Source organism: Eubalaena glacialis, chromosome 1 (genome assembly GCF_028564815.1).
Source record: "Eubalaena glacialis isolate mEubGla1 chromosome 1, mEubGla1.1.hap2.+ XY, whole genome shotgun sequence".
NCBI classification, from domain to species: Eukaryota; Metazoa; Chordata; class Mammalia; order Artiodactyla; family Balaenidae; genus Eubalaena; species Eubalaena glacialis.
Genome location: NC_083716.1, coordinates 61,751,308 through 61,775,967, shown reverse-complemented (window position 1 = coordinate 61,775,967; position 24,660 = coordinate 61,751,308). Strand labels below are relative to the sequence as shown.

At 39.5% G+C, this 24,660-nt stretch overlaps 1 protein-coding gene across 4 annotated transcripts; it reads right to left on the bottom strand.

The window, feature by feature from the left end:
• Positions 1–264: 264 nt before the first annotated feature.
• ANXA7 (annexin A7) lies at positions 265–23,532 on the bottom strand. Of its 4 annotated transcripts, XM_061180756.1 has the most exons (15): positions 23,430–23,526; positions 20,269–20,374; positions 20,121–20,175; positions 17,446–17,668; positions 16,737–16,838; positions 16,061–16,125; positions 15,562–15,627; positions 11,244–11,346; positions 10,930–11,024; positions 8,013–8,126; positions 7,604–7,774; positions 4,503–4,673; positions 4,348–4,423; positions 3,150–3,262; positions 265–695 (listed from the first exon to the last, which is right to left on the bottom strand). In XM_061180756.1, the coding sequence occupies exons 3-15, from the start codon at positions 20,172–20,174 to the stop codon at positions 573–575; spliced, it is 1,476 nt and encodes a 491-aa protein (XP_061036739.1). In that variant the 5' UTR covers position 20,175; positions 20,269–20,374; positions 23,430–23,526; the 3' UTR covers positions 265–572. The 4 variants fall into 4 exon arrangements, with proteins under 4 accessions (XP_061036739.1, XP_061036712.1, XP_061036720.1 ...); XM_061180729.1 differs by lacking the exon at positions 15,562–15,627; XM_061180737.1 differs by lacking the exons at positions 15,562–15,627; positions 23,430–23,526 and adding an exon at positions 23,018–23,171.
• Positions 23,533–24,660: the final 1,128 nt, after the last annotated feature.

Below are 24,660 nucleotides of genomic sequence, written 5' to 3'. Positions count from 1 at the left end.
CCTTTTTTAAAAGTTATTATAGGCAATACTAAACTATTTTCTATGTGGGAAGTTTAGTGTTTATGAATATAGAATACCAATTTATGTAAAGTAAGATGCAAATTGCTCTTCTAGGTCAAAAGAGCTGAATTTTTAAAAAAAGTAATACAGTTTTGACATATTACCAATTATAACTGTCCAATGGAAGGCAAGTGTTTTTTTTAATTCAATATTTATTCAAATTTATTCAATATTGAATTTTTTATTCAATATTATTACACAGAATTACAGACTGTTGTGACTTTTATTCAATTTGGTATCCTATTTAGAATAAGAGCAGTGAGAATTATGTTTTACAAACATTGCATTATTACTTCATCATTGTGATATGGCTTTACTTGATCGTATATAGAGAAAAAAATAACATTGGAATTAAGGCAATAACCACATGTGCAAACCAAGCACAATACCCTGACACAGTCTTTAGTAAAAAGCTCTTTTGGTTAGGTGAGGGTTGATGTTGCTGCATGCAGGTCAGTCATTGCTTTGAAGGATAAGCTCTGAATAGCTTCACTCATTTAAAAAAATCTCTCCTACTGGCCCACAATGGCCAGAAGAAGCCTTCGGTAATCTCCACTCGTGTCACTTGCAATTGTTGTGCCCAGGGTCTTCTGATACATCTGACTGAACATCTGTTTTATTTGTACAAGATCAATCTGCATGCAAGACATGATATTTTTGATATTAGAAAACAGCTGTTAAAGAAAACTGATATTTATTAGAATAATTCTTTAATAGTGAAAAGATCCTAATTATAACCAAAGCAGAGGGGAAAAAACACCAAATGACTGGCATTTTATAGCTAGCATTCATACCAGTACTAGCGTCACCCAGTGAATATCTGATTCACTGTTCTGTAAAGATATTGGATAAGGGTGATACTAGTTTCATCTACTATTCCAAATATATTAGTCATTTAAAAACCATTTGATAGGATGGCTATTATCAAAAACACAGAAAATAACAAGTGTTGGCAAGGATGTGGAGAAGTTGGAACCCTTGTACATTGCTGGTAGGAATGTAAAATGGTGCCGCCACGGGAAAATGGTATGGTAATTCCTCAAAAAAATAAAATAAAAACAGAATTACCATATGATACAGCCATTCCACTTCTGGGTATACACAAAAGTGAAAGCAGAGACTCAAATATTTGTACACCCATGTTCATAGCACCATTAATCATAACAGCCAAAAGGTGGAAGCAACCCAAGTGTCCATTGACGGATGAATGAATAAACAAAAAGTGGTGTATGCATACAATGGAACATTATTCAGCCTTAGAAAAGAAGGAAATCCTGACACATGCTACAATGTGGATGAAGCTTGAAGATGTTAAAAAGGACAAATACTGTATGATTCCACTTATATGAAGTATCTAGAGTAGTCAAATACATAGGACAGAAAGTAGAATGGTGGTTGCCAGGAGTTGGGGAGCAAGGAGAATGGTGAATTATTGTTTAATGAGTTTTCAGTTTTGTAAGGTGAAAAAGTTCTGGTTGTGATGGTTGCACAACAATGTGAATGTACTTAATGTCACTGAACTGTACACTTAAAAATGATTAAAATGGGAATTTTGTGTTATGTATATTTTATTATAATTAAAGAAAAAGGGATCCTGCTTAGAAAATTTAAGTCTAAAAACAAATACACAAGAAGGTTTTTCCAAATACTGTATTACGGCTCTCTTTTAAAAAATGATTTACCTCCTTTCACATAATTTCATAGCATATGTTTTCTTTTGATTAAAAAGAAGTCCACTAAATAAACAAAGTCAAAGAAAGGAATACATCTGAGGCTATATTTAGGTAAAAAGATAAAGATAAAATTTTTTACAGTTATTTCATAATTAAGTGTATGCTAAATTTTAAGAATTTTTATGTGCAATGGGATTAATCTGCATAGGTCTTTCATACAGTTTTTTTTTCCCCCCCGCGCCTCGTGGCTTTCAGGATCTCAGTTCCCCGACCAGAGACTGAACCCAGGCCATGGCAGTGAAAGCGCCAAATCCTAACCACTAGACCACTAGGGAACTCCCTCATACAGTTTTTTACATAAGCAAAATGAAAACCAAAAAATAAACATCTGGAGTTCCCTGGCGGTCTGTTTCACTTAAGCAAGCCTCTCTCACAGCATGAGGAAAGTGAACACTGTGCTTTATACAACCTCTACCAGCAGTGAGAAAGAGAGCCCTTTCTTAATATCAGTCCTGAGGGATTGACAACCAACTAAGGAACTTTTAAGAAATTAACATTCTAAGTCAGACAGAGAAAGACAAATACTGTACAGTTTTACTTATATGTGGAATCTAAAAAAACAAATGAACGAACATAAAACAGAAACAGTTATAGACACAATGAACAAACAGGTAATTGCCAGAAGGAAGGGGGTTGGGGGAAGAAAAGAAATAGGTGAGGGAGGCTAAGAGGTACAAACTTCCAGTTGAAAAATAAGTAAGTCACAGGTATGAAATGTACAGTGTGGGGAATATAGTCAATAACTACGTAATATCTTTGTAAGGTGACATGTCATAACTAGACTTACCATGGGGATCCTTTTGAAATGTATAGAAATATCGAATCACTATGTTGTGTAACAGAAATAAGCATAGTGTTGTAGGCCAATTATACTTCAAAAATGAACAAACTCATACAAAAAGAGATCGGATTTGTGGTTACTAGAGGTGAGGGGTTGGAGAGGGAAGATTGGAGAAAGACAGTCAAAAGGTACAAACTTCCAGTTATAAGATAAGTAAGTACTAGGTATGTAATGTACAACGAGATAAATATAATTAACACTGCTTTACGTTATATATGAAAGTTGTTAAGAGAGTATATCCTAAAGTTCTCTTCACAAGGGAAAACATTTTCCTTTAATCTTGTATCTATATGAGATGATGGATGTTCACTAAACTTACTGTGAAAATCTTCACGATGCATATAAGTCAAATCACTATGCTGTACACCTTAAACTTATACAGTGCCGATTATAAACTTATACAGTGTCAATTATATCTCAGTAAAACTAGAAGAAAAAAATGTTTTTAATACTGCTAAGAAAAAAGGATCAACATTCAAAATCAAGTAAGATCAGACAAACAGAGAAAGCCTCACCTCACTTCGAGTGACCACGATCCTGACCAGGGTGGAGTCATCCGTGCCGGCACCTTTCATGGAATAGTACAGCCTCTCAGCAAAGAAGGCAGGGCGGTTCAGGGCACACTGCACTGCAAATGAGAGATGCTTCAGATGTGAAATGACCTGACAAAGGTGTGCACACACCAGTTCATCTATCACTTCTAGCTGCTTTTGATCATTTTCTATGTAATCATCTCAGAAATCTGAGGTGAGCTGAAGATATTCTCCCCTTGATTTTTCTCAGCCTCCATCTTTCTTTCCAGCAGCATCAGACAGGCTACCTTCAATTCTACAAGATTCCCTCTGCCCAATAAATCCCATTTTCTCTCCATAGATGCAGTCACTTAGCTTCTTAACATTTTCCCCCTTAAAGTGAGAAAATCTGTAGCAACTGTGCCCTGGTAATATCTTACTTAAAAGGAATAATGACTAAAATCTGAATTCTAGATGTCAAATATATCATTTGACTGAGAGAAGGATGTAAGATACACTCCAATATAAAAAAGAAAACACAGATATGAGCAAAGATTTGAGAATGATAATAAGAAATCTGACATGTTTTCTCTTAGGAAAATTAAATTAGCAAAGTCTCTACCTGCAGATGGTAGAGATGTACTAACTATATACATCATTATGTTAGCTACAATTACTATAGTAGTATTTGTAAGATATTCAATTGCTAATATCAATGTGTTGCTAATATTCTCTTTAGTCTTATAGTCTCCATGAGAATGAAATTTCCATTTCATTAAACATCTGAATGTCAGGACACCAAAAACTGGGTTTTTAATTTCAAAATGGAAAAGGGTCTCATTGGGCTAAGTACTTGAAAGGTGTTTTGGGGGGCTCAAAATGACGCTTTGTGTGGTGGCACTCTGTAGTTCCTTAGGGCTTTCCTATTCACCTTAATGGAAATGCTATAATCTATCATATATTTTTGTATAGTCTTCAAGAAGGGCATAGAGAATACAGACCAAATAATTTCAAAACAATCCTATTTGATCACACCACCAACCATTCATAGAGAATTGCATATAAAAACATAGGATTAGCTTGGCCTCTGCCTAAGTAGATTCCAGGGAGGCTATATTAATAATCACCACTTAATGGGAACAACTATTCAAAGCCTCACTCATTTACAAACAAAACAAAGCAAAACACTAAAGTATCTTACAGATGGTCTTCAAACCACTTTCAACATTTCCAGAAAACTCACGGCCGACACTGCTTAACAAATCTCGATTAGCCACCTGTAAACAAAAAGTATAGCAGTTAAAATATTTTCACACCTTAAAATAGAAGCCAAATCTTCAAAAGAAAAGCTCATACCCTGGAATAGGCCTCCATGGTAGCTTTCAGCTGAGGAAAGCTTCTTGTGGCAAGAATCATGTTAAAGCAAGATTCATCTGTCCCTAATCTCCCCTCACCAGCCTGATAGAGACGCTGAGCATCTTCCTGAGCCAGCTGGTGGTTAACATTCTGGTTCTCATCGCGATTTCCCTGCAAAAGAGGAAGGCAGGAATTAGAAGAAGGTGATACAAGTTCTATTAAAAAAAAAAAAAAAAGTTTTTCTGGGACTTCCTGGTGGTCCGGTGGTTAAGACTCCATGCTTCCACTGCAGGGGACAGGTCCCCATGACAGGGACACGGGTTCGATCCCTGCTCAGGGAACAAAGATCCCGCATGCCATGCGACAAAAAAGTAAAATAAAATTGTAAAAAAAAAAAAAAGTTTTTCCAATCTAGTCACTTTTGGATTTAAAGGGACAATTTACTAAAAATTAATGCATAAAGTTTGTCACGCTTATCTTTCATTTCCAAAGAAACTATACTAGTGTAACTAGTACTTTATTACACTGCCAACTTTGGATTTCATAACATATGACCATGGTTTAATGCAGTTATATTAAAATGAGAGGTTTTCAGGGCTTTGAGAGCTAAATTAAATCAGAAATCGTTTCCATAAAAAATCACACACACGTTTTATTTTTGAAAGTGTGGAAAATTTTATTAACATTCACTTTAAAAAGCTTTCTCTTGGTACACCAAGAGAAAGGCGTTCTTAAAAAAGTTACTCTTCAGGGTTTGGTCCTTGGTTTAGAAGTTTTGGGGTTTTTGGTTTTGTTTTTGTTTTTATTCAATAAACATTTATTAACAGGTATTAAGAGACTAGGCATGATAGAAACCACAAGGACTGGAAGTGACTATGGCCACTCCATTCCTCCCATTAAGGAGATAAAAGATGCCTCCACAGTGGGATTAGGGCTATAACTGAGGTCTCTGGGAATTAAGTGCGGGCTCAGAGCAGGGAATGACAAATGGCCCAGGAGAGTCCAAGAATGCTTCTCTGAGGAGGCGGTTTGAAGCGTGGTAATTGGGCCAGGGAGAAACAGAATGGTGTGTGTTGAGACTGCAAAGTATGACACCTCCAGAGGCTGTGGCCACACACACAGACTCGTGATCCAGCAAGTCCTGAACACTAACAATGCAGCCACTTCTATCCTCCGGGAGAAAGCCTTCTGCCACCAAAGGAATTTCATTTTTCACTTCTCTTGTGATAGGGTCTACTTCTATTGATTCATGTTCTGAGCCAATAAGCACTGTCCCCTGTTCAGTTCGGAGAGATAAGCACTGAGGTTTCCTGGAGGCTGGATATCCCTGAACTCCAGGGTCTGAAGTAACTTAAGATTTCTCATGATGAAGCGACTACTGAGCCACACTGAGGACCTCCTCTAATAGGAGATATAAACTACCACTCAAATGAAGAAATTATGAGTCTGCTTAGCTGGGATTTAAGATCAATATGCATTATACTAAGTTCCACTTTGTATTCATCCATATAACTATAAGGTATGGAGCACTTGCTTTGTACCAGGCTGTATTAGTCAGGGTTCTCCAGAGGAACAGAACCAACAGGATGTGTTAAGTGGTGGGGACACAAGAAAGACAAGGCCCCTCCCCTCAAGGAATTTAAGTCAAAGGAGGGAGTATATAATATGGAGGTTTCATGAACGTCCTTTAGTTCATCCAAGTGTAATCTTAATATACAAGTATTTATTATGAATGTATACATGAAAATGACATGTGAGCCTTTTAGAAGAAGTTATAAATAACTCAAGTACTGCTAGCCTGTACCAATTTATAGACCAAACTCTTCACTAGGAAGAAGAGAGGGAGGGAGGAAGCTCTGGACCTGAACAAGAGTAAAGCTTAGATGGGTAGTTGGTTTCTCTCAAAAATATCAATAGAAACACAAACCCAAACAAAGGAAAGGCTGCCCTCTAGAGTCTCAGTGTCTGTCTGAGCAACAAAATGGAGAGGTGTTCCTTGAAGGTGAGAAACTGTCTTCTGAAGAGCACTGGGCACAAGGAATGTGTAGAAGCATATTCTAAATGGGCTACTGAATACAGCACAGGCAAAGGAGCTCAGGAACAACTCCCCAGATGATTGCCTTTGGATTCAAGCACACAATACAGTCCCATTTTCCTAGGAAGCCACTCCCTGGAATAGGGTCCTTTACTTTGAAAGATGGCTGGGCCTTGAACCCTGCATAAAGAAATATTCAGCACCTCATTAAAGTCTTAATAATCATTTTTTAGCATTAACTCTCTGGTCCTGATTTTCTTTTCATGCTAACCTACTCCGCTGCTCTGTTACTCTGTTGTGGGTAAATTCAGTGTCCTCCCACCCATTTGCTTTCTTTTCTCATTTCCATACCCACGCACTTTGGCACACTGTCTTTTTTGCAACTACCTCCCTTTGCTGTGAAGAGCCTCTCCTCTACTTTTAGAATCTTCAAGACTGTCCAACCTTGTGCACTAGCAGGATAGCCAACAACTCCTGATACTGAATCAGTGTGCTAGTCTTTTGCATCATCTCTTTCAAATATACCCTGATTATCTCATTCTAAGTGTATTTGTAGTATCATTCCAAATACCCTATTTGGAGAATTTTCTGCCACTTTTCCAGCACATTTGGGGAATCAGAACAAGGAGGGTACTAAGCACAATATTACTGTGAATGCTGAAACATTTTCTGCATTTCTGGCTCTCCTCACAGTCCTCACTCTTGTAGCACTTGCATGGCGGACCTACATACCTTCAGTTGATGGTCCGACTTAACTGGCAGTACAATGCTAAGCTCAAAAGTACAGATTCATCGCCATTCTAAGACACAGAGCCTCAAGTTGATTTCTGATTTCATACAACCTTAAAGAGGTTAATTTCTGATTCCTTACAAAGGCCAGATTTGCAGAAATAAATTTCAGTAGTGACTACAAAGAAACCTGTACAGTGGGTTATGCGTTGTCCCCTCTTAAAGATGTCAAGATTCCAAGGGGGCTAAATATTAAAAGGAATAAAGAATGGCCACTGGCAATAGGCAGTAAAAAATGTTCCCTCCACCAACACCCAAACTTTCATGCTATACTCACCTGGCACATGGATACAAGTAAACGTTCAAAATGCCCTGATGTATCTGACCTAATATCCTTCTCGAGGTCTCGTCCAAATTCTGATTGATAACATCTGACAATTTCTCGGATTTCCTGATTTGTTCTTGTGCATAAAATTTCAATCAATACACGTTCCTGAGTTCCTGCTCCCTATGAGAAATGAAGAAAGGGAGAATTATACAACAAAACACCAAATTTCTGAAAGTAGTTAAATCTTACTGTTCCATCAAATATTTCTTTGGCCTCCAGACCTGAAAAGCTCTATATATTCAGATGATATAAAATAATGTACTGATTTAGCTGTCACTAGAAATTCAGAACTGCCATAATTTATGGGGCTTTACATTTGAAATAGGATAAAATACTCAAAGTAAATGCCATATAGTACCTTCATTGCATTCTGTAAACTCCAGGCATCATAATACGTAGGTGGCATGAACAGAGCAAGGATCAGTTCTTCCATATTTCCACTTAACTCTGACTTAAGATCTTTGATTAAATCCTGTTAAATTACAAATACAAACTAAGTATATGTGCTCTCCAAATTTTGTTTTGCTTAAATTTTTTAAGGAAAATATGAAAAAATGGAATTGAATTGCTATATGAAAGCCTCAATTGCTGTTCTGAATATTACATACTAAGGAATAAATAAATATTTATTTTAAGTTTATTATACTCAAGCAGATATATTTTACTCATTCTATCAATAAATACTTAATAATAAATTTATTGTAGTTCCACCACTACACTAGGTACAAAATAAGAGGTATAGGAAACAAAGAATAATTCAAATTAACAAAATGATAAACAGATATTTACTTAGTAGAAGTAACTGTTCTTACTCTATGAGGAAGTAGAAATTGTCATCATCATGTTCTTATTTGAAAAGATAAGATAAACATTTAAAAAAAGTTAATATAAAGCAGCCTGTACTCCAGCACCAGATGAGTAAGTAGCACAGAAATAAGCTGAAATAGAAAAAGTTAAAGTGGGCTAGAGAGCTCAGAGAAAACTTTTAGTCCATATCTTGAAGAGTATGTAAAAATTAGCAGGCAAAGAGAAAGAAGAAAGGTATTTCAGGCAAGGAGGAGGAACACAAACAAGGAACAGAAAAGTGGTTCCCAGCCTTGGCTATATGCATTAAAATCATCTGCAGAATTTTTCTAAAAAAAACACTTATGTCAAGAATGAATACCCAGAGATTCTGTGCATGTTTTTAAGTTTGAAAAGAGATTACGATACTCAGCTAAGATTGAGAATCAATAGTATAGAGGCAAGAATGAGCAAAGCTTGTTCAATGGAACAAGACAACCAATTTTGTTAGAGGGTAATGTTTTCAGAGATTAGTAAAACAAAGTTGTAACTATATGCTTGGATTATTACCTTGAATACCAAGCTAAAGAGTGTGGATTTGATTCTGCATGCTGGGAGGAGTTGCTGGAAACTTTTACGTAAGAAAATGGCATTGATACAGCAACAACAGGCAGTATCAACAGGCGGTACGGACTGTAACGACAGAGGCTATAAATGAAATTTAGGCTACTGGAATATTTAGGTAAGAAGTAATAAAGGCTTGGACTTGAGTGGTGGAAAGAAAAAAAGGAGACAGAAGACACATTTTTAAAGAGCTCTTTTACAGATTAGATCAACAAGACACAGTCAATAACCAGTTGCTAGGACAAAGCAGTGCCTGGCATACAGTAGGCACTGAAACAATATTCACTGATTAATTGACAAAGAAGAGTGTGGAATCAAAGAAGACTCCACGGCAGGCTAGAGGAATCGTATTTTTATTAATAAGAAGTCAAGAGAAAAGGTGACTGTGGGTAAGGAAAACAGGCTGGGAATTTAGTTTGAATTCAAAAGTGCTGTATGAGAAAATTCAGGACAACAAAGCACAGACTACATGTGAACTAAAGAAATTCATAATATGGAAAATACTTTTGTGAGAAAAGTGAGTCTGATGTTGAACCCTAAGAGAAACTAGAGTTTGTGTCACTTAATCAGCCTTAAGACTAAGGAAGTGGATTTTGGGTTGGGCAGGGAGGGTAGAAAAGATGAGGTGGGACCAGCCAGTGGACCTCTACTTCCATTCTGAGAAAAGTAAACTGGATTCAGAGGATATCAGAAAATTTTTAGGATTCCTATCTAAATGGCAAACCAATGCTACCCAGTCTTGCCCTTTATATTTAAGAAACGATGACACCTTTCAGCCACAGAATCTTGCTGGATTTAGTCACTGATCATCCACTCAACAAATATTTAAGTGGCTATCTGTTAGTGTTCCTGTACTTGGTACTATAAATACAAAGATGAATATGACATGGTTTGCCTGATGGGAGCTCACAGTTTTGGGGAGTGGGCAGTGAGATTAGTTATAGTAGAGGTTTTACAAAGTGCTATGGGACCACAGTGGAAGAAGCAGCCAAATTATGCCCAGAGCAATGAGAGAAACTTCACAAAGTAGCTTAATCAAGACAAATCCTGGAGAATTGTTTGCCATGCAGGAAAAAAGGAAAAGGTGTTCCAGGACAAGAGAACAACATATACCAAACAGAAGTATGTGTGCAGGGAATGGCAAGAAGTTCTATAAAGTCATAATACAAGATATGTTTAGAGGGAGGGAGAGGAGTGAAAGATGATGCCAAGGACCAAAAATAAGCAAGGGCTACATAAGAAGTCCTTGAATCCAACTGTAAGGAGAAGATTGAGAACCAAGCTACTGATCAGGATTGTGGTCATAATCTACTTTTTACTGAACATGTGTCACCTACCAGACATAGTAAATAGGTATGACTGTGAGATCAAGGACTACTCTAGAATTGGAAAGGCTTCTAAGAGAAATAAATATTGATGGGACTTCCCTGGTGGCGCAGTGGTTAAGAATCCGCCTGCCAATGCAGGGGACACAGGTTCGAGCCCTGGTCCAGGAGGATCCCACATGCCGTGGAGCAACCAAGCCCGTGCACCACAACTACCAAGCCTGCGCTCTAAGAGCCCGTGAGCCACAACTACTAAAGCCCGCGCACCTAGAGCCCATGCTCTGCAACACGAGAAGCCACCACAATGAGAAGCCCACGTGCCGCAACGAAGACCCAGCGCAGCCACAGATAAATAAAAAAATTTATTTAAGAAAAAAGAAAGAAAGAAAGAAATATTGAATACACCTCTCCTGGGGTCTCTGAAATCTAGTTGTCTCTACTTTGTACTCACCAGTACTAATAAAAAGATAGTATCCAACCTGACAGAATGCAGGGCGTAAGGCCACTGTTCATGCTCACTCCTGAAAAGAAAACAAAACATACCTTGCCATACATGGTCTTAAAAGCTGCTTTAATTTTTTGCCTTTGATCATTGGAACGACTGGCCACAACGTCTACAATTGCCTGCTCGTCTGTACCTGAAAGAACCATACATGTCTAAGTAAGGATGAGGTCTGTGTGGGGTGCTCCTTGAGGACATCTTTTAGATGCTTACAAGGTGCCTGGTGCCAGATTAAATTGAGGGATGTGCACACAGGCTCACATATAAACTTGGTTTATGATATAAAGCTTATTTTTACCTTACATTCAATCACTTGAATTTGATTGTAAATAAGACAAAAATATGTTTTCCTCACCAAAACCCTTCATTGCTTTACGAAGAATTTCTGCATCTCTCATGGCATCAAAGTTGGCAGCCGGTTGGATTGTTCCTTGAGTTCCCTGAGTCATCGAAGCAGGCTGAGAACAAGAGGCATAAAATCCAAATCAGTTACTGTGGTAATCATTTCACAATACATGCATATACCAAATCAACATGTTGTATACCTAAAACTAATACAGCGTTATATTTCAATTGGGTCTCAATAAAACTGGAAGAAAAATAATATGAAAAAATGTTCAACGTCTTTAATAAAAGAAATACTAACTTAAAAAAAAAGTCCAACTCAGGTTTCTCTGCTTACAGGAAGACAACTTAAGACTTCTCCGATTATGGGACTTCCCTGGTGGCGAAGTGAATAAGACTCCACACTCCCAATGCAGGGGGCCCGGGTTCGATCTCTCATCAGGGAACTAGATCCCACACGCATGCCGCAACTAAGAGTTCGCATGCCACAACTAAGGAGCCCACCTGCCGCAACTAAGGAGCCCATGTGCTACAACCAAGGAGCCAGTGAGCTGAAACTAAGGAGCCCGCCTTCTGCAACTAAGACCTGGTGCGAATGAATGAATGAATGAATGAATGAATAAATATATATATATATATGGGGGGGTGTGGAAAAAGACTTCTCTGATCATCACTCTTAGGCAAGGAGGCCAGTACTTAGGTTTTAGGATAAGGATATTTATTTTCATGGCTCATTCTGGAACAGACAGAGACTATCCTTCTCCCACCAAAAGATAGCCAGACACCAAACTTTCAGGAAACAAGATAGTCAAGCTTGTGAAGATAGTCACAATCTTTCTATGCCTTGGTTTCCTTCTTGGTAGAATAAGAGGGAAAAAAAGAGATTGATCCCTGGGTAGTGTGAGATGAGTGGCAGTGTTTTATTTAAAGAATATAATAATGGCTTTAGTGAGGTAGAGCCAGAGTTGCCCAATGAGATTTCAAACAAGCAATATACTTCTGGTAATAGCTCTTCATTTCCTGTATGGGCCCTGATTATTAGACATAAAATAAAACATTTTATAATAAGAAAAGCATGAAAATGAAATTGATGACTAGAGACTCTGTCATCTGAGGTACAATATTCTTCATCGATTTTATAAGGAAATAAACCAGAAAGCAAAACAAGGACTATATGTTTTTAAATACAAATCTATAAAGAAATTTAAAAATCACCATATGACAAAGACCACAGTAGTAAGTGTTTCAGGCAAGAATCATCAATGGATGCTAAAATCAGTGGGTAAAAGTATGAGAACCAAGATATTTGCATACTTTGTAACATTACAGCAGAAAACCTAGCAGACATCATCTGTAGCAAATGATCAAAACCAATTATCACCAGGAATGGGGTAAATCAACAACTAGTGCCTCCTGATATGATTCACTAGGGACACGACATCATTTCTGTGGTATTCCTGCCAAAATGGCAGAACCTAGATTTAATCAGGGGGACTTATCAGACAAACACAAATTAAGGAATATTTTACAAAATAACTGGTAGTATTCTTCCAATGTATCAACGTGATTAACAACAAAGACTGAAGAATTATTTCATATTAAAGGAAACTTAAGAGACATGACAACAAATGCAATGTTTCATCCTGGATTTGATCCTGAACCAGAAGGACATTACTGGGACAACTGATGAAGTCTAAAGGTTGGGTAATAGTATTATAAAACTGTTATTTCCTGTACTGTGTTTATGTAAGAATCTGAGTAAACGGTATGTATACAGGAATTCTGTATACAATTTTTATAACTTTTTTATAAGTCTGAAATTATTACAAAATTAAGTTTAAAAATTTTTAAATACAAAGCTATGAAACAATTCATTAGTTTTCTTAAAATATTCGAATCAGGGTTTAAGAGAGATGGGATGCAGCAAGATGATATCCCTTCACATTTTTTTAAAAAATTAATTTATTTTTGGCTGTGTTGGGTCTTCGTTGCTGCACACGGGCTTTCCCTAGTTGCGGCGAGCGGGGGCTACTCTTCGTTGCGGTGCGCGGGCTTCTCACTGCGGTGACTTCTATTGTTATGGAGCATGGGCTCTAGGTGCGTGGGCTTCAGCAGTTGTGGCACGTGGGCTCAGTAATAGTGGCTCACGGGCTCTAGAGCGCAGGCTCAGTAGGCGGCACACAGGCTTGGTTGCTCCGCGGCATGTGGGATCCTCCCGGACCAGGGCTCAAACCCGTGTTCCCTGCATTGGCAGGTGGATTCTTAACCACTGCGCCACCAGGGAAGTCCCCCCATCACATTTTTTAAAATTTAATTTTAATAATATATTTTATTTAACCAAGTATCTCTAAAATATCATTTAAAGATGCAATCAAAATCATTTCAAAACATAAAATGATTCAGTTGCTTTCTAGGCAACTGAAACGGTATTTCGAGTTATACCCATTGAATACAGCAACAGCAATATGCCAACACCTGTCGGGGCAAAGTGATTGGGGAGAAGGAGACCAGACCCTTCGACAAACATTTTTATGGTCGGTAATTCCTCCCACTCATCTCTACTCTCACACCAACATTTTCTTCTACCAGTAAGCCCTAACAATCATCCTTCACTAGTTTCTAAGCCAGGAATGTAAGCAGAGAACTAACAAGAAATATTTGTATATTGGTTTTAAGGAAAAACTAAAATTATTCTACTTGTAGCAAATATTCAAGCAGAAAAATTTTTTCAACATATTGCCTTTACATGAGGCTTAATGTATCAAGCACTGATGAAAGTTTTCTTTGATGTAACCACTGTCACTAAAATCCTAAGCAGGGCAGAAGCCTCTGTTTATAATACACTGAACTGGACAGTAAGAGAAACTAACCCTCATCATGTACTGTTTGACGACTATCATTTTCTGTCATCCTCTTGTTTCTAAAAACAAACAACCACCACCAAAAGACTTATTCCATTTTTCATCTGGAGGGAAAAATGGTTTTGTTTTATGCTTTGTTGAAAGTCTAAGTTTGAAGTGAATCTTCATCAAGGATACTATCATTCTGTAGGCATTATACTGAACTCAAAGAAATCAGGGTCCATATTCTTGAGGTCAAAACCCTAACTACAGAAGATTGCTCAGCACAGCAAAGCCCATACTATCTGCCACCAAAAGTGCCACCCTTTGACATCCATTTCATTCCAACCTTCCTGCTGAAAAACTGCCATAGAATTAGAATTGGATCATTCAGGAGAGGTCACCTGGCCCAACTGCCCAACCAAGACAAAAACTTTCTTTACATCTTCCTATACACACACACACACACACACACACACCAACTTCTATCAGGGGATTTTCAGTGACAGGGAGCTCACCCCTCACAAGGTAGTCTATTCCACTTCCATCTATTCCACTTTCCATCTCCCAAAATCTACTGCTCTGTAACTTCCTGGTTTCAATTTAGGGTGGTAATTGTTATGCAAGATAAGCTGCATGTGTATGTGTGCTTTACTTTTAGTGTTTTTATGTTCAAAGATCTTTTATATTCAGTCATAAAATGATGTCTTTAAAAGCAAATGCATGCTTAAACTAAACTAAAAATTCTCATAACAAATGATTAGAATAACTACAGATTTATAATATGATTAATAATCAACAATTTTTTTAAAAAAGGATTGAAAGCAATTTACTATGGGCTTTGGAGGAATATCATTTACTGTATCAGCAAAGTAGCACTGTATAACAGAGAGACCACTGGTCTGAGAGGCAGAAGAGCTAGTATCTAGTCTCAGCTTTGACTTTCACTAGCTGTGTGGCCTTGGACAAATTTCTTGATCTCTCTGGAGCTCAAAAATTCCTCAAATCTGGAAAGGAAGCCAGAAAATGGCTAAGCTGTTTTTCTTCCAATTCTGTAACCCCTTACCAATCCCAGCCTAAAAAAAGCTTAAAAATGCTAGATCTTTATGAATAGACAGTATGAAATGAGAAAATGAAGATAAGGTAAACATAAAACTGCTTATGTTGCTAGTAACTTGCATAGGATATAAAAGAATTAACAAGTCAATTAAAGAATAAAACTTAATATTAAAATAAGGAGCTATATTGAGACAGGGCAAAGATTTGATATACGGGAGACCTTCTGAGACTCCTGAAAAATCAATTTAACAGACATTAATTGGCTACTGTATTTAAAGCCCCACCAAGCACTACAGGGACATAAAGATAAAAACAGATACAATGAGCCCTCAAGGAAGTGGTGAGAGACAAATACAGGAGAAATTAGAAACAAATGAAGGCATATATAGGAGATCTAGTGATTAGTGAACATTAAAAAACCTTACTCACTTCACTGCTATAATCCAAAGAAACAGGAGAGAAAACAGGATAGGAAGGTAAGGATTCTGTATTGATCTGAAAGAAGAGTGGAAAGTTATAAAGGTAAAAATGGAAAACAAAACCATACTTCATAAAACACTGGCAGAAATATCAATCACCCAGTCACCTGAGTTCATAGTTATACTGCCAGCAAGGGAGGAGGAAAAAGAACTAAAACCAACACCAGGAGTCCAAGTGAATCACTATGAAAAAAGAGTATGGGTGTCATCACCTGTGAGAAGGGACCTATGCTTGTCTTATCAAAGTCATCAGGACAGTACTTAAAAGCAGGTGGACCAAAGAGCATGGAGTCTAACAGAAGCAAAGATTAAAGTCTTAAGTGAACTGTTTTAGACCATCTCCTCTGCTTCATGGAAACCTCTAATGTCAGCAAAGGAGTAGTGCCCTTCTTTACCATTATCCAGTTACCCAGACTAAATTTAAAAGGTAGGAAAAAAAAAAAAAATACCTGACTAGGGTAAGGAGATTGTCCTCCAGGGTACTGAGACGGCATCGGTCCCCCAGGAAAACCACCTACATATTAAGAAAAAATACAGCAATCAGGTCTTAACTGATTTAATTTTTCAAAACAGCGCTGATTTATTATGAATACGGAAACATATGAGAATATTCACACCATTTATTCACTAGGATAATTTTTAAGTATTATAATTTACTGAATCAAAAACCAACTTTGGTCGCAAGGACCTTTTAAAATATTCCATGTCCTAATTTCTTTAAAATAATTTAACATAATTTCTTTATAAACAATACTCTAAAAAAAGAACAAAACACTTGAACCAGATTAAATTCTGATTCTATCTGGAAAGGATGACAGGACATAGTTCTGGGGGTTGTTTCCTTTGTGCTAAACTAATGAGCAGAGAAGTTCCTGAAGGTTTTGCTTTTTGGCTTCAGGACAGATAATTTTTTTTAAATGAAAAAATAGGTCCTTATTGCCATCCTGCTGATTAAACTTTTTCATCAAATTAATACATTTCATGAAACCATATACTACCTAAGAAGTATTTAGTATAAACGTTTACTAAAGACGATCCCAAACATAAACTACTAAGTTCCTTCAACAGCAACTGCAAAATTCAAAATATCAAGCTACTGTTTTTCTCCGGACAGTTAGTACCTACCAGGTAGTGGGACCTGTGCTGGGCCCCCACCATAAGACTGTGAGGGTGGCTGCGGATAGCCAGAAAAGCCTGCTCCACTTGGTGGGGCTCCAAACCCTTGGCCTGGAGGAAGAACAAGAGAAAAAAAGAAACAAACTACAGTGACAGTTCTCATGACTGAAGTGAAAACTTTAGAAACAGTAGAAGAAAATATACTATTAATGCTATAGCAGTAGTCCCTTTTGGTCTAAATTCAATTTCTCAACAAATCCTTCCCTATTAAAAAATAAATTAAAAAAAAACGTTACTTCATTCATCTGCCTTAATAACTTATAATACAAAAGTGCTAAGTTTTTTGTTTGTTTGTTTGGTTGGTTGGTTTGGTTTTTTACATACTGTGGACAAAGCTGTCCTAAGGTCACAATCATGCCAATTGAAATATCTTAATCAGTTCTTCAGATTACAAATTATCAACGAAACCATTATATATTGGTCCCTTATTACCATGAGATTTATTCTAATTCCTTTCACAACAGAATTTTGGAGACTGCTCCCAGCTTTCATGCCTCCTGAGAACCTTTATCCTTCTATCTTGCCAGCTAGGTCCTTACTGTCTAAGGTAGAAAGTAGGCTAAGAGCAACTCTGACCTCGTACAAAACAAGAAGGAACCAAGAGGATTAAAGAGAGAAGAAAAAAAATGCTATACTAATTCCACAACCCACGACTCACCTCCAGGATAGGATGGAGCTCCCCCTGGCTGTGGGGCACTGGGATAGCCGCCAGGGGCAGGGTAGCCTCCAGCTCCTGGGTAGCCTCCAGCTCCTGGGTAGCCTCCAGCTCCTGGGTAGCCACTACTTGGTGTTGGTGGGTAGGCACCTCCTCCCATTGGAGGAAAGCCACTAGGATAAGAATACTGACCAGGAGGGGGAAAAGATGACTCCTGACCCGCAGGCTGAAAAACCAGAAAAATTTTCAAATGAATGTGATCATCGAGAAATAGAACCTAGCTAAGGAAACAAACAAAGATAACTGTTAAGGTCTAGCTTATTCTTTTACATATTAAAAAGCCCATTAGAAGTCCTGGTATCTCATACTAGTTTATCAGCATACTAGTTTGTCAGGACACTTGTTTGTCAGAATTCAGTTATATATAAATCTACCTGTGTTAGGCAAGAAGGGTCTGTTTCTCTATTTGGGAGTAAGAACCAGGCTCTTTCCAAACCTCAAGCCTTCAGGAACAACTAGCAAAGCTCATTAGTTCCTTCATTTTCCTAGCACCTGGAAATAATAGGAAGATTTGCCTCTCTACCCTAAAGAGAAGAATTCATGGCTTTCTTGCAACACATCTGGAGCTGTGCATAATAGGGGGAAAAAAAAAACAAACAGTGACCTGAGTCATACACTGGGTGTGACATTTTGGACCTCAGTTCAGATCACACAATGTCTAAGTGTGGAGAGAGTGTTACATGTTCACTAAGCTTTTTCTCAGGCCACAAAACTAGACTACATTTCCCAGGACCCCGTTACAGTTAAATAGGACCATATGACTGAATACTGGTAAACGAATATGGACAGAAGTAACGTACACAACTTCCAGCCTGGCCCCCTTAACTTTCTGCCCAATCCTCTAAGCTCTCTCTTCCTCTCTCTTTTCCTTCATCTGCCAGCTGGAAGCAGAAGATCCAGTGGAGGACTCCAAGGCACTAGAGGATGGTAGAGCCAATATACCAAGGCAACAGAGGATGGAAGGAGCCTGGGAACCCGCAAGACGACATGGAACAAAGCCTCCTAGCTCCCCACCACACCCTTCCCCCCGCCACCCCCACCGCTGACTTCCAGGAGACTGAAGCAAGCAAGAAATAAGTTTTTATTGTGTTAAGTCATTGGGATGTTAGGGTTGTCTGTTTTTAACAATTAGCCTATATTGACTGAAATGGTGGTCAGAGTCCAGTTTAGTACATAGGGACCTGGGAACATATTCATAATTCTCATCTCTTCTATGCTAAATTCAGGAGAGCTATATATTCACTTTACATAAGAATATACACACTATCATTAATCTGTATAGGCCCCTCTTTCTATTCTCCCAGAGTTAGAAAGAAGCCCTACATACTTAAGAGCATAAAGTTGAAACACAATTCTTACTTATGCCTCAGCTATGAGGTTAGTCCTCAGAACAGTATAGACATCAACAAGGCAGAACTTGGTAGCACATTTATAACATGCACTCCAAATACTAAAAGTCTCAGAAGTACTAATCCAGGGACCTCTAATCCACTGCAATTTGTTACCTCTGAGTCAAGCCCCTCTTAAGTTATTTTAAACCTTCTAACACAAAGGTTAAAAACCAGTAGCTCAGGACTTCTCTGGTGGCACAGTGGTTAAGAATCCGCCTGCCAATGCAGGGGACACGGGTTCGATCCCTGGTCTGAGAAGATCCCACATGCCGCTGAGCAACTAAGCCCGTGCGCCACAACTACTGAAGCTGGTGCACCTAGAGCCCGTGCTCCGCAGCAAGAGAAGCCACCGCAATGAGAAGCCCACGCACCGCAACGAAGAGTAGCCCCTGCTCGCTGCAACTAGAGAAAGCCCGTGCACAGCAACGAAGACCCAACGCAGCCAAAAATAAATAAATAAATACTTTTTAAAAAAAACAAACAACAAAAAAACCCAGTGACTCATAGGATCGATTTAGCTTACCTACATGTTGTATTGAATCATACAGCATTTAACATTTTTTTTTTTTATTAAAGGAATTCTTTTTTTTATTTTTTTATTTTTGGCTGTGTTGGGTCTTCGTTTCTGTGCGAGGGCTTTCTCTAGTTGCGGCAAGCGGGGGTCACTCTTCATCGCGGTGCACGGGCCTCTCACGATCGCGGCCTCTCTTGTTGCAGAGCACAAGCTCCAGACGCGCAGGCTCAGTAGTTGTGGCTCACGGGCCTAGTTGCTCTGCGGCATGTGGGATCTTCCCAGACCAGGGCTCGAACCCGTGTCCCCTGCATTGGCAGGCAGACTCTCAACCACTGCGCCACCAGGGAAGCCCAGCATTTAACATTTAAAAAGATTCATTTCCCAATTTTAAAAATTGGGCAATCTCACATAAAATCCAGATTGTTGGCTTTACTTGAAGATATGGAATTATCCAGCAACACTGGGTCAGCCTCCCTGCATGGACACATCCGGCTTAAGCTGACTAACTGCCGCCTTTCCACAGGTGAGCCAAGTCCCTGTAGTTCCCCACAACACCTGCCTTCCCTCACGTACTCTACTCAGTACTTCTGGCCATTTGAATTTATGACCCCTGCTCTAGAATATCTGTAAGATCTGTCATGGGCTGGCTAGTTCTATACAAGACCTGTGCCAAGGACATGAGCTATTTTAGTATCATAAGTGGCAATACTTACGGGATATCCAGGGAAAGCTGGGTAGCCTGTGGGGGGATAGCCCGGGTACGACATTCTGTAACAACAATAAAAAATGTCTTCTGTAATTTGCTATAAGGATTAAGGCCTTTGAAGATATATTTTGTTATAGGGTTTAATCAAAACGTACCTTCTTTCAAAAGAGTCCAGCAGGCAGACTGATTCAGTAGTTCTGAGATGGGGCCCAAGATTCTGTATTCCTAACTAAGCTTCCAGGTGATGCTATTGCTGCTGGTCTGTGAATGACATTTTGATACCAGAATATTTTGGCATTTCTGAATCTACCACCTAATTTGCCAAGTTTTTCAATATGTGTTTTGGCTCGTCTCCCCAATACAGCTATAAATGATTTGTATTTCTTTTTTATCAAGACACCAAACAATGACATATACACACTACTATATATAAAACAGATAACTAATAAGGAGCTACTTATAACACAGGAAACTCTACTCAATACTCTGTAATGGCCTGTATGAGAAAAGAATCTTAAAAAGCGTCAATATATGTATATGTATAACTGATTCACTTTGCCGTACACCTGAAATTAACACAACATTGTAAATCAACTATACTCCAATAAAAAATTTTTTTTAAAAAGTACCCCAAACAAATCCAGTTCAACACTTACGAAAGCCCACTATTTAATAAGCACTGTCCTAGGTGCTGATACAGAGATGGTGGGGGGGCGGGGAAGGAAAATGAGAAAATAAATTTAAGTTATTATAGTGCTCCTTATGACATAAGCACAGTATAGAAGCTAAAAACTTGCTAAATTGAGAATGAATGGGCATATATTTAGTCGAAGTTGAAAGAAAATAAGAAAACTGATCCAGTCAGTTTTAAAACAGTCATTGGGGATCCAAAGACCTGGTTGCAAAGGATGTTAAATCATTTTTTGCTGTCTTCTTCCCCAAGCCCAGTTGATAAAAAAAGGAGTAAAGGAGAAACAATACCATCTAAGAACAGTCAGATGGACCAAGGGCAAAAGAGGTCAGGGTCAAAAGAAAGTGAAAAAGTCTGAAAATAATTTATGGGAGAAATTAATAATAATTTTAAAGGCAACAAGTTTTATAGCACCAAAGACTACAAAAACAATTTAAATTTCTAAATCTCAGGAACTGTTCCAGTGACAAAGTCCTATTTCTACAGCCTTTAGCTACTACATTAAATCTTACCTTAAGGGAACTAGAGGAACTATGTCAACAAGAGTTTCTGAACAGAATGAAGATAAAGACTATCTGTACATGAGAAAACTTAAAACAACTTTAAGAAAATGAATCTGGGTACATTTTGAAGCATTATTATATAAAGGACTAGAATGCAATTCCATTTCCAGGATGTACCTCATAAAAATACTTACACAAATGCAAAATTATATATGTACAAAGCTATTACACACTATTTGTAACAGAAAAAGGTTGGGAATTCCCTGGCAGTTCAGTGGATAGGACTCAGCGCTTTCACTGCCATGGCCTGGGTTCAATCCCTGGTCAGGGAACTAAGATTCTGCAAGCCACATGGCATGGCCAAAAAAAAAAAAAAAAAAAAAAGGTTAAAAACAATCTAAAAGCCCATTAATAAGGAACAGGTAAAACAGATTATGGATAGCCATACAATGAAGTGTTAGGCAACTATTAAAAATGAGCAGCTCTCTTTTTACTCATATGTGGAACCATCTCTAAGTCATATTAAGTGGGAAAAAAGCAAGATGAAAAACTACATAGATAATTTGCAACCAAATGTGTAAAAATTACATTTATTTGCTTGTATATAGAGAATATCCCTTAAAGTATACTCAAGAAAGTAGGAAACAGTACTCCACTGCTGCCTCTGGAGAGGAGAGCTGGGGCATAACAAGGAGACTTTTCAATGTACTAAAAAAAAGGGCTAAGAGTCCTTTTGGAATTATGCATGTATCATCTATTCAAAACGCAGATTTAAAAAGCTTTTGTAAAAAGCTGAAACAAACCCGAGGGTGACTCAACAAACTACTCAACTTTGCCCAAGGAATAATCAGACTATACCAGTGAACCAGAACTTTTATTTCCTTTTCAACATCCTCCGTCAGCAACTACTTTTAAAAGACTAGAAAAGCATTCTTGGTTTTCCAAACCATCTCCACCCAGTGAGTCAACTACTAAAAGGGATGGGTCTCACTAAGCAAGTCTCAGAGATGGCATGAAGCCCAGGAACACAGGAGGCAGCTGTTGCAAATTTATGAAACAAATACAAAATAGAAAGGGTGTATGAAGATGGCCAACAGCAGATACTACAATTTTCCAAAACCTGCCTCTTGATTGGGAAAGACCATTTAAATCTGTCAGCAAGGACCCTTCAATAAAGAACTGGAGGCACGACTAGGCTCTGCATGGACAGGGTAGGCAGTCACCACCAGCGAGGACTGAAAGGAGGCTTCACTTTGCAGTGGTCGAAATTCTCTCTTCTATCTAGTACCTGGAACTCCTTCCCTGCCTGATAGGTAACTCATTACACTCATTATCTAATTAGGACAGATAATCAGATGAGCTCCCCACCAACTGGCAGAAATTAGAGAGTTTAAAGGCAGTTGGACGACTTCTTTTCATTTCTGTCACTTTATGGTGGACATCAGCCATCTCCTTCTGTAGAAGTGTTCACACAGGTTGGGTTCAAATCAGCGCACGTTTGCTGCTGCTAAGGTACTAGGAATCAAATCTGGAATGCCACTTCCCTGAATAGTTCCCAAGAATTATAAACCTGAACCAGTGTACAATTTTAGGCTTCCGCATTCTGTCCTAGGTTCACTAAGCAAGTACAAACGTCCCAAGTTTCCCTAAATTTGCTGTGTCACCAGGAAGTCTAGTCACCAGCCGGACTTAGCTTTCGGTGCTGCTCACCGGTTTTCCTACTCAGCCCTCCTTGGGGTCGCTTCAGCAGGGCCATCCTCTGGCCTTAATCCCTCCACCTGTGGTCCCCCTGCCTGCGCGGGAAGCCTCACTGCTCCCTCGGACCTCCGGACAGCCGCGGGGCACAGACGACCGGCGAACAGGACTTCCCATTGCCCGGCCGCCTCGCCGATCCCGCCCCAATGCGCCCCCGGCCGAACGCCCCCACCAGGCAGCCCGGGTCCCAAAACGCGCACACCGAGTCGCCGGCCACTCCCGGGGCCCACAGGCTCCTCCGGCGCCCCCCGGCTCGGGGACACACGCGGGGCCCTGCCGTCTCCCGGCTGGCAGGCCTCAGAGCACGCCGGGGCGAGGCGACCGAGGGGGACGAGGGGTGGCAAGGGTAGGGTACGCCGTTCCTCACCTGATCCCGTGGAGCAACGTCACGGCTCAACCTGGTCTCGGGCAAGATGGAGCCGGGGGCGGGCCCGGGAAGGGCGGGGCGCCGAGGGCCGCCGCCCGAACCCGTTAGGATCGCAGGGGGCGGTGCCGACAGAGCCAGTCCCGGCGGTCGTCGGTGCCGCTGCTCGGGCTTTCCCTTCGGCCCCGCCTCGCCGCTCCACCTGCGAGAAGACGCTCTCTTCGGGTGCACCAGCCAGTTTTATCACAGTTCCTTCTGGGCTCTCTCAAGCCATTTGGGAAGTTGAAGCCGTCCTGAGGAATCCCGAAGCCCCTTCAGTGGTGGGCGGCAAAGCAGGGCTCGAAACTGGGAGGCCAGGGGCAGCCTCTCCGCCTGATGTGCTGTCCTCCCTATATTCTGAGGACAAAGACGGTGTCTTTTATTAGTCCCTTGTGAATTGAATTAATATTTATGAGGCTCCTAGATAGTGGGAACAGGAGATGCACTAATCAAAACCACTCCAGAAGGGAGTTGTTAAGTGATTCCAGGCTCCCCTCACACTAGAGCCCTAGCATTAAACATTTGAGGCAATTTCAAGGGCCCAGACCAGTATCTTAAACTCATTAAGAAAGTTTATATTCCAGAGCAAAGAACCAGTTGGCTACCTTTTACAGTGGTTCTCAAACTGTGGTCCCCAGACTGGCAGCCGCCACATTACCTGGTAACTTGTTAGAAATGCAACTTATTGGGCTCCACCTTAGACCTAATGAATTAAATTCTAGAGATGAAGCCCAGCAATCTGTTTTAACAAGCCCTCCAGGTGGTTCTATGCACACTAAAGTTTGAGAACTATTAACCTATTACTCCACATGCTTTTCTACCCAAAAGCTTCCTCATGGGGGTGGGATAGGGTGGATTAAATTTTTAAGTGGCAAAGCAAGATATACATGGCCCTAAAATAGGGGTGAAGTGGAAGGTACTTGAGAAAGGTCACTGCCAAATTTAAACAAAACTGCACAACACTCTGGGTACCCAGCATTAATTCCCCAGCTCCCACCAATCTGTCTGGAAAATATTGGGCCTTTCTGTCCAATCTGCCTGGAGACCTCTGGAATTTAAGCATTCCCTAAGAAGCCTGTCCTTACTCCTTTGCTCTGTATTACTACGTCGGTGATCTCATCCCCGCCCTTCCCTCTGCCTTAACTATCAGCTTGAGAGGTTATTTTCCAAACCTCCTATTTCCCACCCACTTTCC